The sequence below is a fragment of the Chinchilla lanigera genome, unplaced genomic scaffold, assembly GCF_000276665.1.
Source record: "Chinchilla lanigera isolate Chin_1 unplaced genomic scaffold, ChiLan1.0 scaffold00036, whole genome shotgun sequence".
Lineage (NCBI taxonomy): Eukaryota > Metazoa > Chordata > Mammalia > Rodentia > Chinchillidae > Chinchilla > Chinchilla lanigera.
Genome location: NW_004955437.1, coordinates 6,239,438 through 6,252,767, shown reverse-complemented (window position 1 = coordinate 6,252,767; position 13,330 = coordinate 6,239,438). Strand labels below are relative to the sequence as shown.

The 13,330-nt window shown below is 52.4% G+C and overlaps 1 protein-coding gene across 9 annotated transcripts in view; it reads left to right on the top strand.

The window, feature by feature from the left end:
* The first annotated feature begins 2,699 nt into the window (after nucleotides 1–2,699).
* Nucleotides 2,700–13,330, top strand: part of Rab44 (RAB44, member RAS oncogene family) — a 26,788-nt gene continuing 16,157 nt past the window's right edge. For 3 of the 9 annotated variants that reach the window (XM_013517132.1, XM_005389642.2, XM_013517131.1), the window contains exons 1-2: nucleotides 5,878–5,953; nucleotides 7,989–8,200. In XM_013517132.1, the coding sequence (XP_013372586.1) occupies nucleotides 7,994–8,200 (207 nt within the window). In that variant the 5' untranslated portion in view covers nucleotides 5,878–5,953; nucleotides 7,989–7,993. Of the gene's footprint in view, nucleotides 3,208–3,595; nucleotides 3,677–5,877; nucleotides 5,954–7,189; nucleotides 7,240–7,642; nucleotides 7,730–7,871; nucleotides 7,898–7,988; nucleotides 8,201–13,330 lie in introns of those variants that run through there. The other 6 variants (XM_005389639.2, XM_005389641.2, XM_005389640.2 and 3 more) reach the window with 6 other exon arrangements.

The following is a 13,330-nucleotide window of genomic DNA, read 5'->3' as shown; positions in this document are numbered from 1 at the left end:
GCAGAGGGATAAATTGTCCCGGATCACAGAGAGAGAATGTCTCGGCAGGTCCCAGGTCATGTGACCACTTTACAATTCTATAGATATCTGAATTTTTGCAGGGAATGTGGTCGTAAACCACTTTCGATCTCCATTCCTGATAGGAATTGGAAAGCAGCTGTTTGTCGTACAGTCAGACGCTGGGTACGCTATTCTAGAAAAGCCTAGAATTATGACTACTGTAGCAATGGGGCTTCTATAAAACAGAGGTATGAGGACCTCCACATTCTATAAGCTTCTGAGGGAATCACTTTCCTCTGCAATCCTGCTTGAAACGTGGTGTTGCTTCTGATTTACCGGCTGGACCAGTGAGAGAATTTTAGAAACTTCTATTTGGTCCCTGGTGTGGTTTATCTCTAGATATCCCTCCAAAGCCTCATGTGCTCATAGGTGGGGGTTTAGGGAGGTGATTGGATGATGTGGGCAGGATTTTATCCATGATTCATCCATTGATGGTTTATAGCCAGATGTGGTGTTGGGAGGTGAAGCCTGGTTGGAGGAGGTGGGTCCCTGGGGGTGTGGTCTGGAAGAGCATATATGTCCCTCCTTCTCCCTTGATCCCTCCTGCTTCGTGCTACCGTGCCTGGAGCTCTTTCTCCTCTGCCACACCACCCTGGCGTGGAGCTTGCTGACTGTGAACTGAAATCTCTACAAGCTGTGAGCCGTGTCACTGGCTGTCAGCCTTCTGTGCCAAGACTGAAGGACCCGTTTGGCAGTGTGTAAAGACCAGCTGCAGATGTCTTTGCCAGGATGTTAATCCTGGCTCAGAGAGAGGCTGCCACCATGAGCCCTCCCTTACGTACCCTATAGCCCTCATCTCCCCTACCCCCCACCCCACACTCCTGGGTTCCCCTGTTCCAGCCAGACCAATAGCTTTTTTGGTGAATGAATTATTTCCTCCAATAGCAGGGACTATACTTCCCAACTTGGGCAGTACTAAGTCCTGACCCTAAGTACTGGTCTAGAGCTGGGGTGGGCAAACCACAGTTCCCTGGACCAGCCACTTGTTTTTGTGTGCATGGTTTGGGAAACATAGATAGCTGGTTATCTATTGTCTATCACTGGTTTTGTTGGTTTTTTTTTTTTTTTTTGTCTTCTTAAGACAGGGTCTCATTATGCAGTTCAGGCTGGCCTCAAACTCACTTTGTGGTCTCGAACTCAGAACGATCCTCCTGCCTCAGCTTCCCAAGTGCTGGGATTACATGCGTGAGCCACCACGTCCGGCCTATCACTGGTTTTGAAAGGGAAGTTAAATTTTTAAATAAAGCCTGCCAAGAATGCCTGCCAAAGGGGACATTTCTTCCTAAGTTTAACCCATGCTTGTTTAACTGATGGCCTTGCAATGTAACTCAAGATGCTTAAACTCCCTTAAGCAACCCATAATGTCATCCAACCGTCCAATCACAATGCACCAAATCTGCCTTTGTACCTTCCCGGTTTGCTCTCCCTATAAAAGCCCCCAAACCCTGCCAGGCAGGGCTCTGACTCTTTGGGAGAGATCCCAGTCAGGTCCACCAGTGTAATAAACTGCCTCCTAAACCTTGTTGGTGCCATTTCTTCCTGTGTTAGGTCTGTCTTCCATAATAATTTTGCACTCTTTCTTTTTTCACTATTGTTTTTTGAGACAAGGTCTCATTATGTAGCCCAGATAGGCCTCAAACTCCTGCCTGAACTCCTGGCCAGGCTCCTGCCTCAGCCTCTAGAGTGCTGGGATTGCAGGCATGGGCCAGCATGCACAGATCCGGAGGAAGGTGAGCATGACCTTGAGAAGCCTCCAGGCAGGGTGGGCCTTTGTGCGGTTCAGGCGGTGGGACACCCTCACCCTCGGCAGGCTGGGAGGATGAGGGAAGCTGGGGGGCCGGGTTCTCAGCTCTCTCCACCCCAGTGTCTCCATTCGGGTCTTAGCACTCAGCTCTTTCCCTGTGGAGGTCCTGATGCTGGTACAGGCAGCCCGCTGGGCTCCAAAAAACGTTCACAATCAGATGCTGAGCCTGATCCTGAGCGTATCCTGCCCCCCGGGCCTCCGAGAGATGAGGATCTCTCGGAATGCTGCTCTGGAATTCTTGTCTCGAGTCAAGCGTGACCTCTTTCTTGAAGGCTTCTAACAGTCCACTGAAGTCAGCGGACCCGATGCCCTACGGTGGCCGTCACCCTCATCCGCCAGCGTTGCACCCACCCGCGAAGCCAGTGCTGCCCCTGAGCCTGGCCCAGGCCTCACCTCGGTCCTCCCTGCAGGGGTGCTGGATACTGGGATGCTGTGCCCGCCAGGGTCCTGGCCACCTCTTCTCTGCCAGCATCACGTCCTGAGGAGGAATCTGTGCTAGAAGATGCTTCCTGCCCTTTCTAGTAGCCATTATCTTTTTTTTTTTTTTTGTCTTTTCGAGACAGGGTCTCGCGATGCAGTTCAGGCTGGCCTTGAGCTCACTTTGTAGCCCAGGCTGGTCTCAAACTCACAACAATCCTCCTGCCTCAGCCTCCCGAGTGCTGGGATTACAGGCGTGCGCCACCATGCCTGGCTTTCCATTGTCTTAAGTTTTATTTTCCCTCCCAAAAAATCAGAGGGAGTCAAGCGCGCGTGCGCAGTGGCTGCTCCGGGCTTGGAGAGCGCGGGGACCCCGGGGCGCAGTCTGGGCTGCTCCTCGCACGCTGGGAAATCCCCGGATGCAGAGGGCGGGAAGGCGGAAGTTGCCAGCCTGCTGGAACCGTCTCCCAAAGCTTCCGGTGACACAGACACAGCCTGGGGACGTGGGCGAGGCGGCAGCTGCTGTAAGCAGCTGTCACCTGCCGGGTGCCGGTCCTGGCAGAAGTGGGGGCTCCCAGGAAGGCCTCAGTCTTTGCCGCTTTGGGTCACGGCTGTATCTCAGCATCTGGACCATGCCCGGGGTTGAATGAATGGGGTTTCCACTCGCTGAGTTTCCCTCCTGAGCTGAGCCCTTGTCTCCCAAACCCACCCCGGGCCCCACCCCGCCTGGCCCAGCGCGGCCCCCGGTCCTGGGCCACCCGTGCCCCTGCTGGGTATTGGCCGGGTGGACATCGGCGGCGTCTACCTCAGTCCCCTACCAGCCACGCGGACTGTCCTTCGCCTGACCTTGTCCCAGTGCCCTAGATAGTGTGTGTCGTTGAATCCTTACAGCCAACCTGCCCCGCGGGCGCCTGGTCCCCGCACAGGTGAAGAAAGGGAGGCCCAAGCCAGCGCGAGGGTTGGCCCACAGGACGAGGGCAAGCGGAAAGCAGAAGTGCGGCCCAAGGGGCAGAGCTGGGAGGAGCGGGAGCCGCCCCGCCTGTGCCACCCCGGGGTCTCTGATGTAACCCCGGTTTCCTCAATCTCCCGGAAGCACCCCACAAATGCATCCCCCCTGCCATCTGGAGCTCCTGCTGGAGAGCTGGGAGCTGGGAGCTGGGAGCTGGCACCAGGGACCCCCGGGGTCTCCTGTCCTGCGCCCTAGCTCTCACCTTGGCACCCCAGAACGGAGCAGCTTGCTGCTGGGTTTAGCAGACTGAACCCAAGCGTTAGCCTTCATGCCAAGCTACAGGCCCAGCCATTTTTTATTTTCAGATGGGACCTTACTAAGCGGCCTGGGCTGAGCTCGAACTTCAACCCTCCTGCCTCAGCCTCCCAGAGTGCTGGGATTACCTGGTATGTATCACCACACCTGAGTATAAAATTTCATTTCTGAGTTTAGTGTATTTAAGTCCAACCACACCGTATTTTAAAATTAGCCCCGCTGTTTCCCAAAGCCCCAGATCTAACCTGCTTCATCGAACTTGGTGTGGGTGGCCGGTGTGGGCAGGTTTCTCCCCTGCGGGCTGGTGCTGGTACAGGCGAGAGCAGGCTGGGCCTTACCAGGTTTGTTTATTGGCCCCAGTTGCCGGCGAACTCTGCGGGCTCTGCCTTCTAAACGTCTCCGGCATCGAATCACCTCTCCTCACCTCCGCTGCTGCCTGCTCAGGTGTTGCGTCTGATCTGAGCCTTGCTGCTTTACGCTTCTGCCTTTGACCAGCGCAGTCTCTGCAGAGTGAAAGCAGCCAGCAGGAGCCCTGTAAAATCTAAATTGGGCCAGGTGTGGTGGCGCAAGCCTGTATTCCCAGCACTTTGGAGGCTGAGGAAGGAGGATCACCACAAGTTCGAGGCTAGCTTGGGCTCCATGGCGAGACCCTGTCTCAAATAAATAAATAAATAAATAAAAATTAAAATTTAAAAAACAACAAAAACCTAAGTTGGACCTTGTCGCATCACAAATAGCTTTCATCTCACAGTGACCCCAGGTCCTTACCTGGTCTACAGGTCATACCTGCTGCTACTGACCCCACCTCCACTGCTCTTTCCTTCTCTGCCCTGGTCTCCTTGCTGGCCCAGGTTCACAGCACATGCCTGCCACAGGGCCTTTGCACACACTGCTCCCTCCTGCACGTTTCCAGATCCTCTTCCTCACATGCTCCCCCCAATGCCGCATCATCCTCTTTCTTCTCACTGTTTGCTATTTCTCTCTTTCTTTCTTTCTTTCTTTCTTTCTTTCTTTCTTTCTTTCTTTCTTTCTTTCTTTTTTCTTTCTTTCTTTCTTTCACCCTTCCTTTCTCCCTCTCTCCTTCCCCCCGCCTTTCTTTTTTGTCAGAGACAGAGTCTCGCTATGTAGTCCAGGTTGACCTTGAATATACTATGTAGCCCAGACTTCCCCTGAACTTATGGTAAAGCTCCTGCCTCAGCCTCCCAAGTGCTGGGATCACAGACGTGCAGCACCACACCCAGTTAGTTCTCTTTGTAGCACTTGTCGCTATTGGACAGTGTATCACAGAAGTTCTCCCTTCACTCTGTCATCTCAGAGGTTGGCAGAGGGCCTGGGGATTTAGCTCAGCGACACAGCGCGTGCCTGGCAAGCGCAAGGTTGTGAGTTTGATTCCTGGTACCGGAGGAAAAACAAAAGCAGAAACAAAAAAAATTAGAGGTTGGCAGAATGACCTGCTCACCGTAGTCGGTGTTCAGTAAATATTTGTCAAAATAAATGCCTTACTTTAGTTCAGTAACTCTCTTTATACCAATTTCCCCTTCTGATAAAAAGGGGGATCAAAGGAATGATTTGTTTCAAAAATATCTATTCGCTTAGAAATTCAGCTTATTGTTTCAGGCATGGTGGTGTGCTCTTGTAGTCCCAACTACTTGGGAGGCTGAGGCAGGAGGATGGCTGCAAGTTTGAAGCCAGCCTGGACTACACAGTGAGACCTGATCTCAAAAACAACAACAACAAAAATTATTTTGCAGCAGAACTGAACAATATATAATGTTAGGGTTTTTTAAAATGCTGAAAACTTGGATCCACCTGGAATGACATTGCTTCTGCCACAGCTGAACCCAGTCTTCCGGCAGTTAACTTTTCTCCACTGATTTGAAGGGGCACCTTTCACCCACCCATCTCTTATCCACACTGGAATCTGTGCCCCTCTGTCCTTCATGCTGTCCCAGGACTTGTGTGTCTGTACCGGTGCCCCAGGACCACGCTGTCCCGCCCTCCATGACACTGTCGGAGAAGGAGGACCCGCAGTCAGGGGGCGTGCATGTGCCTGGAGTTCCTCGCTGCCCTGCCCTCCGCCTCTGCCCGGGCCCAGAGACTGAGCCCTGAGTCCTGGCTTTGCCACTAAGGCTAGAGGACCTGGAGCCCCCTCCCCACCCCGGGACCCCCGTTCCCAGCCTGCACGCCGGGGGCTGTGGGGTGGACGCCTGGGGCAAGGGCGTGCGGGGAGGGCCAGGGGTCCCTCCGGCAGGAAGTGGCACAGATGCGCGCAGGCGATTAGCTGGCGGGAGCGGAAGGGCGATTGGGCAAGAGAGAGAGGAGGCTGGTAACCGTCCCGGGCGCGTGGCTCGGGCTGCTGTCGCCTTGCCAGGGTCAGGAGCGGGGCTGTGCCTGGGGGCCTCTGCCAGGTGGGATCCACCCGGGGATGCCAAGCTTGGACTGGTGGGGGTGAGGGAGGGCGCAGGGCAGAGGCCGAGGCAGGGGTGTCTGTCCCCAACGGCAGTGTGTGCGGGCGAGTCCGCTGGCATCTTAGAGCCTCAGTTTCCCGGTGAGGGAGGGCAGGGGAGGCGAGTGGATGCGGCACAGCACTCGCAGTGACCCGGGCCCCCGACCTGGACACGTGACGGTCATTATTTGACCCTCTGGTCCTGCTGCTCTGGGATGGTGGAGGAGGTGGGAGACCCGAGGCACCTGCAGAGGCCACGCCGTGACTGCCCCGTCCTGCCTCTGCCTCCCGAGTCTCTGTCTCTGTGCTGGCTGGGACTTTGTGTGACCTCTTAGGAGGGGGACACGGGGTGAGGGTGTGGGGCTGAGGGACACGAGGTCACTGGGGATTTGCGGCGGGGAAGAGGACAGCCCCGCTGGCCGGCTCTCGGGGCGCTCTGAGCCGCAGTACAGAAGACCTTGGTGCGGCCGAGGGCCACGGGGGTCGTGTGGCCGAGAGCCCAGACCCGGGACGGGGCAAGGTGACAAGAGGGGTGCGCACGTGCGTGTGCAAATGAGTGCACAGGCATGTGCAAGGGACCGCGGGACTCCTGTCCCCACGTCTCTGGGTGGCCGGGGCTGGCCGCGAGGGGGGCACCCACTGCCCTTAGGGTGCTGCGTGGCCGCCGGGGCTCTGTGACCGACCCAGACGCATGCGCTGTGGGGATGGCCGGTCCTGGCCCCCAGCGACGCCCCCGAGGCCGCGCTGGCTGTGGGGTGCTGTGACTCCCTGTCCCCAGGCCCGGACTGTGAGGCGCCGCACAGCGGGACCCCGCCTGCCCGAGTCTGGCCTGCGCCACGTCCTGGTCCCTCCCGGGCGGCTCCCCCGGGCGTCTGCGGGGCTCCCTCTCCAGCCCACAGGCATCGAGGCGGGGCAGGCCACCGCCCCCCGGGCCTCCCTCAGTTTCCCCGTCTGTCCGGCGGAAGCCCTGGTGTGGCTGGAAGGAAATTTCCCCCCTTCGGTGGCATCGCCATTGCCTCTACTTACCCAGCTGTCGCTGTGGGTCCAGCAGCAGCGAAAGTGCTTGACCCTGATTCTAGAGTCAGCAAATATTCGCTACGCACCAGCCGTGTTTCCGGAAGGACCCGGCGCAGGGAGTGCTCGGGACGGCCCGGGCCGCGCAGCTAAGCAGCGGCGGCGGCTCGAGAGGCAGAGCCCGCTGCCTCCGGGCCGGGCGCGGTGACCGGCGTGGCCCTCTCCAGGCCCGCGGTGGGGACCCACGGCTCTCTGGGCCGCGTGGGCTGGGCGGTGGGAATGCCGGGGAGGTGCCGGGTGGGGAGCCCTTTCCCTGTTCACCCCAATCCCGTCCTGCACCCAGCCCACCTCCTGTAGTGAGGACGCTGCAAGCCTGCAAAGAGCTGAGCAGAGGGCATGGTGAAGGCCACCGCGCTGGTCCCCCACTGCGACCCCTGGGCGCACTCACCACCCCCGCCCACCTTTTCCTTTGTTTCTGTTTCTTTGGAATCATTTGAGGGGAAATTGCAGACACTGTGACTTCATCCCTAGTTTGTTTTTTGGGTTTTTTTTCGGTGGTGCTACTGGGGATCGAACCCAGGGTCTCTGCTCTGAGCTCCAGGCCCAGCCCCTTTTTATTTTTATTTTCTTGTGACAGAGTCTCCCTAGGTTGTGCAGGCTGAGCTCAACCCTCCTGCCTCAGTCTCTCAGAGTGCTGCATATCCGGCTTCAGAGCCTTTTAAAGGTGAAGAAATTCTCCAACATGACTTTATCACACCTAAGAAATTTCCCACTGCTCCAAGGCATCTAAACACAACCCAGCTCACATTCCCCTGGATGTCCCGCAGAGGGCCCTCTGTTTACTCTTCCTCTCTTTTTCTGAAAGGGTCCTGAAGTCCGCAGACCAGAGCAGGTGTCCTGACGCAGGCCCTGGGGGCCAGAGAGGGTCTGGCGGTGTCCCACAGCCCCGTGTCCTCTCACCTCTCCTCTCTACCCCGGTCCAGGCCCCATGGAAAGTGGACAGAGAATGTACCGGAAAGGCCGGAAGCTGGGCTCCAGCCGCCGGCGGCAGATGAGAGAGCCGGCCGATGGCCAGGATGCCCCGGGGGACCCAGGACCCGAGTCCTGGACCTCGGAAGCCGAGGCGGAGCTGCAGACCTTCTTCCAGAACTGTGGTGCCAAGGACAGAGGCTTCGTGACCCGCGAGGACCTGGCGGTGAGTTTGAGGCCCCAGCTTCCTCTCTCTGCAGCTCCTGAGACCATGCCCCCCTTTCTCATCTAAAATTTGTTTTTAGAACCTGCTGGAATTTGTTTATACCAACATGGAAAGGGCTGATAGAGCTTCACCCATACCCCTTCCAAGGACACTTGCACCTATGAAAGGAGAGGGCCTTTGTCCTAATTTTTGGCCTTTGAGCAGGGAAGTCCATCTTGGGGAGCAGAACTCAAACCTGGCCCACGACTATACACTTTGTGAAGCATAAATCTGCCGTAGCCAGGCATGGTGCTGCACGTCTATAATCCCTGCGCTCCGGTAGGCTGAGGCAGGAGGACTGCAAGTTCGAGCTCAGCCTGGGCAGTTTAGAGACTTAGTGAGACTCTGTCTTGAAATACTAAGGCTGGGGGTGATGTAGCTCAGTGCAAAGGCTCTGGGTTTAATCTTCAGCACTGAAAAATAAAAATCAACAGCTACGATAGTGTCTTCCGATAAAGAGTTCCATTCCGTAAGGCCTTGGCCTAGACTAAAATTGACCATTTTTTCTTTGTTTTTATTTGCTGCAAAGAGGCCTGTGTGGGCGAGCAGCTGTCTCCTCCTGATGTGGCTCTAGGCTCCACGTTTTGTCCTTTCCCCATCAAAACTGACCCTGGAGTCCCTTAAGACCACAGGGAAGTATGACGAGCTGATGGAAAAGCATCTAAACATCTTTTGGGGGGTTTTTGTAGCCCAGGCTGGCCTCAAACTCACAGTGATCCTCCTGCCTCAGCCTCCTAAATGCTGGGATGACAGGCATGTGCCACCACACCCGTCTTAGGTTGGACTTTTTAAAACCTCTATAATTTGCTCTTCTATTGAATGGTCAACTATCACAGTTTTCCAAGGTCCAAAGGGGACCTGGAATGTGAGACTTTGAGTGTTAAAATGAGAACACTTCTGGGCAAACGCATAAGTCACCAGTTACCCTACCTCTGTCACAAGGTTAGAGGACAAAGCCCAATGCACTCCCTCCAGCAAATGTCACCTATAAATTTGAGTCACTTCCTTTCTCCTTGGGGCCCTAATCTTTCTGCCAGGAAGTGGCTTGCTTATCACACAGCTCCAGACCAGCTTCCTGAGAGGGCTCTGCAGTGCCGGCTTTCAGGGTGTCCCTAAGAGTGGACTCATCACACCTGATTAAATGGAGATCAGTCCACAAAGTGACGCTCAGGAGCCCGGTGGGCATAGTGGTGCACGCCTGTAATCCCAGCACTTGGGAGGCTGAGGCAGGAGGATCGATGTGCATTCGAGGCCAGCCTGGGCTACAAAGTGAGACCCTGAATCAAACCCTCCCGCCCAAATATTTCACTTTAATTTACCAAAGTCTACTCTACTAAACTGAGGGCTAGAAACACCCCAAGACTTTCTCATAGGTTTACTGAAGTAGAACCATAAAAAATAGTACACAGTGTCTGTGTCCCTATTACCGTATGTAACCACACCAGATTCCTGCAGCTGTTCATTTAGCTCAGGGAATGAATCTTCTCTCTCCTGTCTGCCTTTGGGCCCCAGAGCCCCGGGAGTCCTCAGCCGCTAGCCCAACTGAAGGTCGCTAATATTGATCTGAACCTCCTACCCAGGGGAAGAATCAGGAGTTCCTAGAACCCAGGACGGTCCTTTTCCTCAGGCCTTTGACTTTGTCTTTCTTTGTTGAAGACACAAGCTGTGACGTGCAGATTCCAGCAGGGCCCTTGGGCGATCAGAGGACAGCAGAACCTGCCCGGTTAGAAAGCGAAAACCTGTGGTTATTTGTACTTTTTTGGGGGGGGGTACCGGGGAAGGAACTAGGCAGCGGCTCAGGCTCTGAGCTACGCCTCACCCCTGGCTAGGGTTATTTGTCAGTACTGGAACGGAGGAGAGGAGACGTCCCTACTAGCGTGGATTATGTAACTGCTTCACAAGGGTCTGGACCGAAGACGAGAAATAGACACAGCAGAAGCTTCCAGAAATCTCCAGTGTAGAGCAGGCAATTCTGGAAAGACTTTTTTTTTGGTTTTTCTCCAGTACAGGGAATCAAACTCATTACCTTGTGCTTGCCAGGCAGGTGCTGTGCCGCTGAGCTAAATCCCCAGCCCCAGTTCTGGAAAGATTGATCCTCATAGAATTTTTAAACTTAGCCTGGGACAGACAACACCTCTCTTCTGATCTGACAGCTGTCCCCATGGTGCTCTCAGGGCAGCACTGAGGTACTTAATAAACAAGGAGAAGCAGGGGTGGGGGAGCACGCCTGTCAGCCCGGCGCTTGGGAGGCTGAGACAGGAGGATTGTGCATTCAAGGCCAGCCTGGGCTACATAGCAAGACCCTGTCTCAAAAAATCCAAAAAGAATAACTAAATAAGTAAATAAATAAATAGCAACCTAGCATGAAAATTACATTATTATTATTATTATTATTTTTACACTTAGGATCTGATTTGAGAAGAATCGGCAGAGAACATTTGGGCTCTAGGTTAAGACACAAACCTGGCAGCCTGAGAAATAGTAGTGGGTGCTCACCTCCTTAACCAAATGACAAGGACATAAAAGATTTTGAAATAAACAAAGGGGAAGGTACTATGATTGCAAGAGAATTCAGCTCTTTTGTAAAGGGGTACTTTTTTTTTTTTTAATTAGAATATGTTGTGGACAAAACAAAGCAGAGGAATTTATTGCGACCATAAAGGGAGCTTCTGTTACCCAGCAGCTTCTGCAGAGCTCAACAGCCAACCTGTGAGCCCTGGCTGAGATTCTAAGACCCAGTTTATCTATTATCTATCATCTATCTATCTATCCATCTAATCTATCATCTATCTATCTATCTCATCTCTCTATCATCCATCTATCATCTCTCTATCTATCATCTATCTATTTTGGTTTCTTAGACAAGGTCTCACTATGTAGCTGTCTTGGTTACTTTTCTCTTGTTGCTGAGACAAAATATCCAACGCCCAAAATGAAGGAAGAAAAGGTTTGTTTAGCTTACAGTTTGTGGAGGTTTCAGTCCATACTTGGCTGGCTCCCAGGCAGAAGATAGCAAAGCAACAAGAGCAAAGGGGGAAACGGCAGCCGAACGGCAAAGCAGCCAGAGCAAAAGGGGAGGAACGGCGGCAAGCAGCCTCTTTCCCCCGCTTACTTTGTAAACAGGCTACCCCCACCTAAGGGGCGTGCAGCTCTCACATAATCTCCATGCCCTCCTCTTCCACAGGCTCAGGATGTATACAAAGTAAGCACCCTGGCTCCTTGCTGAGTCAGGTAACCAAACCTCTAGACTCCCCAAGTTGACACAGTGTATCAACCATAACAGTAGCCCAGACTGACCTAGTATTCATGGAGCTCCTCCTGTCTCAGCCTCCTGAGGGCTGGGATGACAGGTGTGCACCACCACACCTGGCAGTCCTTTCTCATGTTATGGAGCAATCAGACACTTTCAAACAAGACCGCTGTCCTGACCCCTTACAAGCAAAAGCTCTTTTCCTTGCAGACACAGTTGCATTTCTGTCATTATTGCTCTTAATAGAATCTCAGGCGTCAAAGTTAAAAGTCATTATTACTTTTAACTAACATCATTAACCTTTAGCACAGAAAAAACAGCAGTTAAATAATTGAGAATTATTTTTTCTCTGTGTGTGTGGTATTGGGTATTGAACCCAGGGAGGCTCGAGCATACCTCTCCCCTTTTTACTGTTTTTTTTTTTTTTCTTGAGACAGGGACTCCTGAAGTTGCCCTGGCTGGTATCCAACTCCCAATCCTCCTGCCTCGGCCTCCTCAGCAGCTGGCATTACTGGCATGCACCACCACTCCTGACAAGGATTATTTTATACAAGCACTGTGGCTGACTACCAGAGTCACAAAGACACACAGCACAACTTTCTACAGCCACACAGATACATTGCACAGTTTTTTAGACTGTGCTAAAACACACAGAACAAAATTTGCCGTGCTAGCGCTTGGTGATGTATCACTCAGACGCATCAAGCAGATTCAAAGTCTGGGAAAGAGCTCGTACTTCCCTGGCTCCGGGGAACCTCATTCTACTTTCCATCTCCCCGAATTTGACCACTGGAGGTGTTTCATACAAACCTCATCAAACCAGCATCTTTCACTTAGCATTTTGCCCTTCATGCTCCTGCGTGGGGAAGCCTGACTCAGAGCCGCCTCCCTTCTAAGGGACGGCAGTGTCCCCTGGTGTGTAGATACTGGTCATTTACCAAGCCATCCCCTGTGGGACCTTTGAGTGACTTCCAGTTTTTTTGGCAAACAATATTTTCTAAGTGGAAAAAATGAATTTATCGGGCTGGGGATATAGCTGAGTGGCACAAGCACCTGCATGGCTAGTGCAAGGTCCTGAGTTCGATTCCTGGTACCAAAAAAAAAAAGAATTTATTCATCCACACGATCCAAAGGTATACCTAGTACCATGCAAAAGTAAAAAGTAAGCCACATAAGGTGGTGCATCCCTATAATCTCAGCTACTGGGGAGGCTGAGGCAGAAAGATTAATGCCAAGTTCAAGGTCAACCTCGGCTACATAGTGAGTTTGAGACCAGCCTGAACTACATAGTGAGACCCTGTCTCAAAAAAAAAAAATTATCCAAGTAGCCCCCAATTATTTATTTATTATTTATTAATTAACGTAATAACTCACAAGTAATCCAGGCTTTTGAAGTAGCCAGAAGATCTTGGAAATTGTGTTTAAGGGATTCACTATAAAACATAGCGACTGTTCGCATAAAATGTATTTGTTAGAGTAATGAACCAATTTAGTGGAATACAAACTTACATTTTTCTAATCCGAAACTTATTTGATCAGAAAACCTTAATGAGAAGTGAAAAAACTTCAGACGAACTAGTTTCCTCACAACACATAAACCCAGATTTTATAAAAATAAAAAGAGTACTCTTATTATAATTAACACAGAGCAGAGAAAACACAGTTAGCTACTATTTGTGCTCTGTGAACCAAAATTATTATTATTATTTTTTTATTTTAAAGAATAAAAGAAGGATAACATAATAATAGGGGGGACTTAGCAAATTACAGACAAAATGGTAGGAAATTATCAATGGTTATCATTTTACATATTATTGTCTACAAAATAGTTTCTCAGGAAA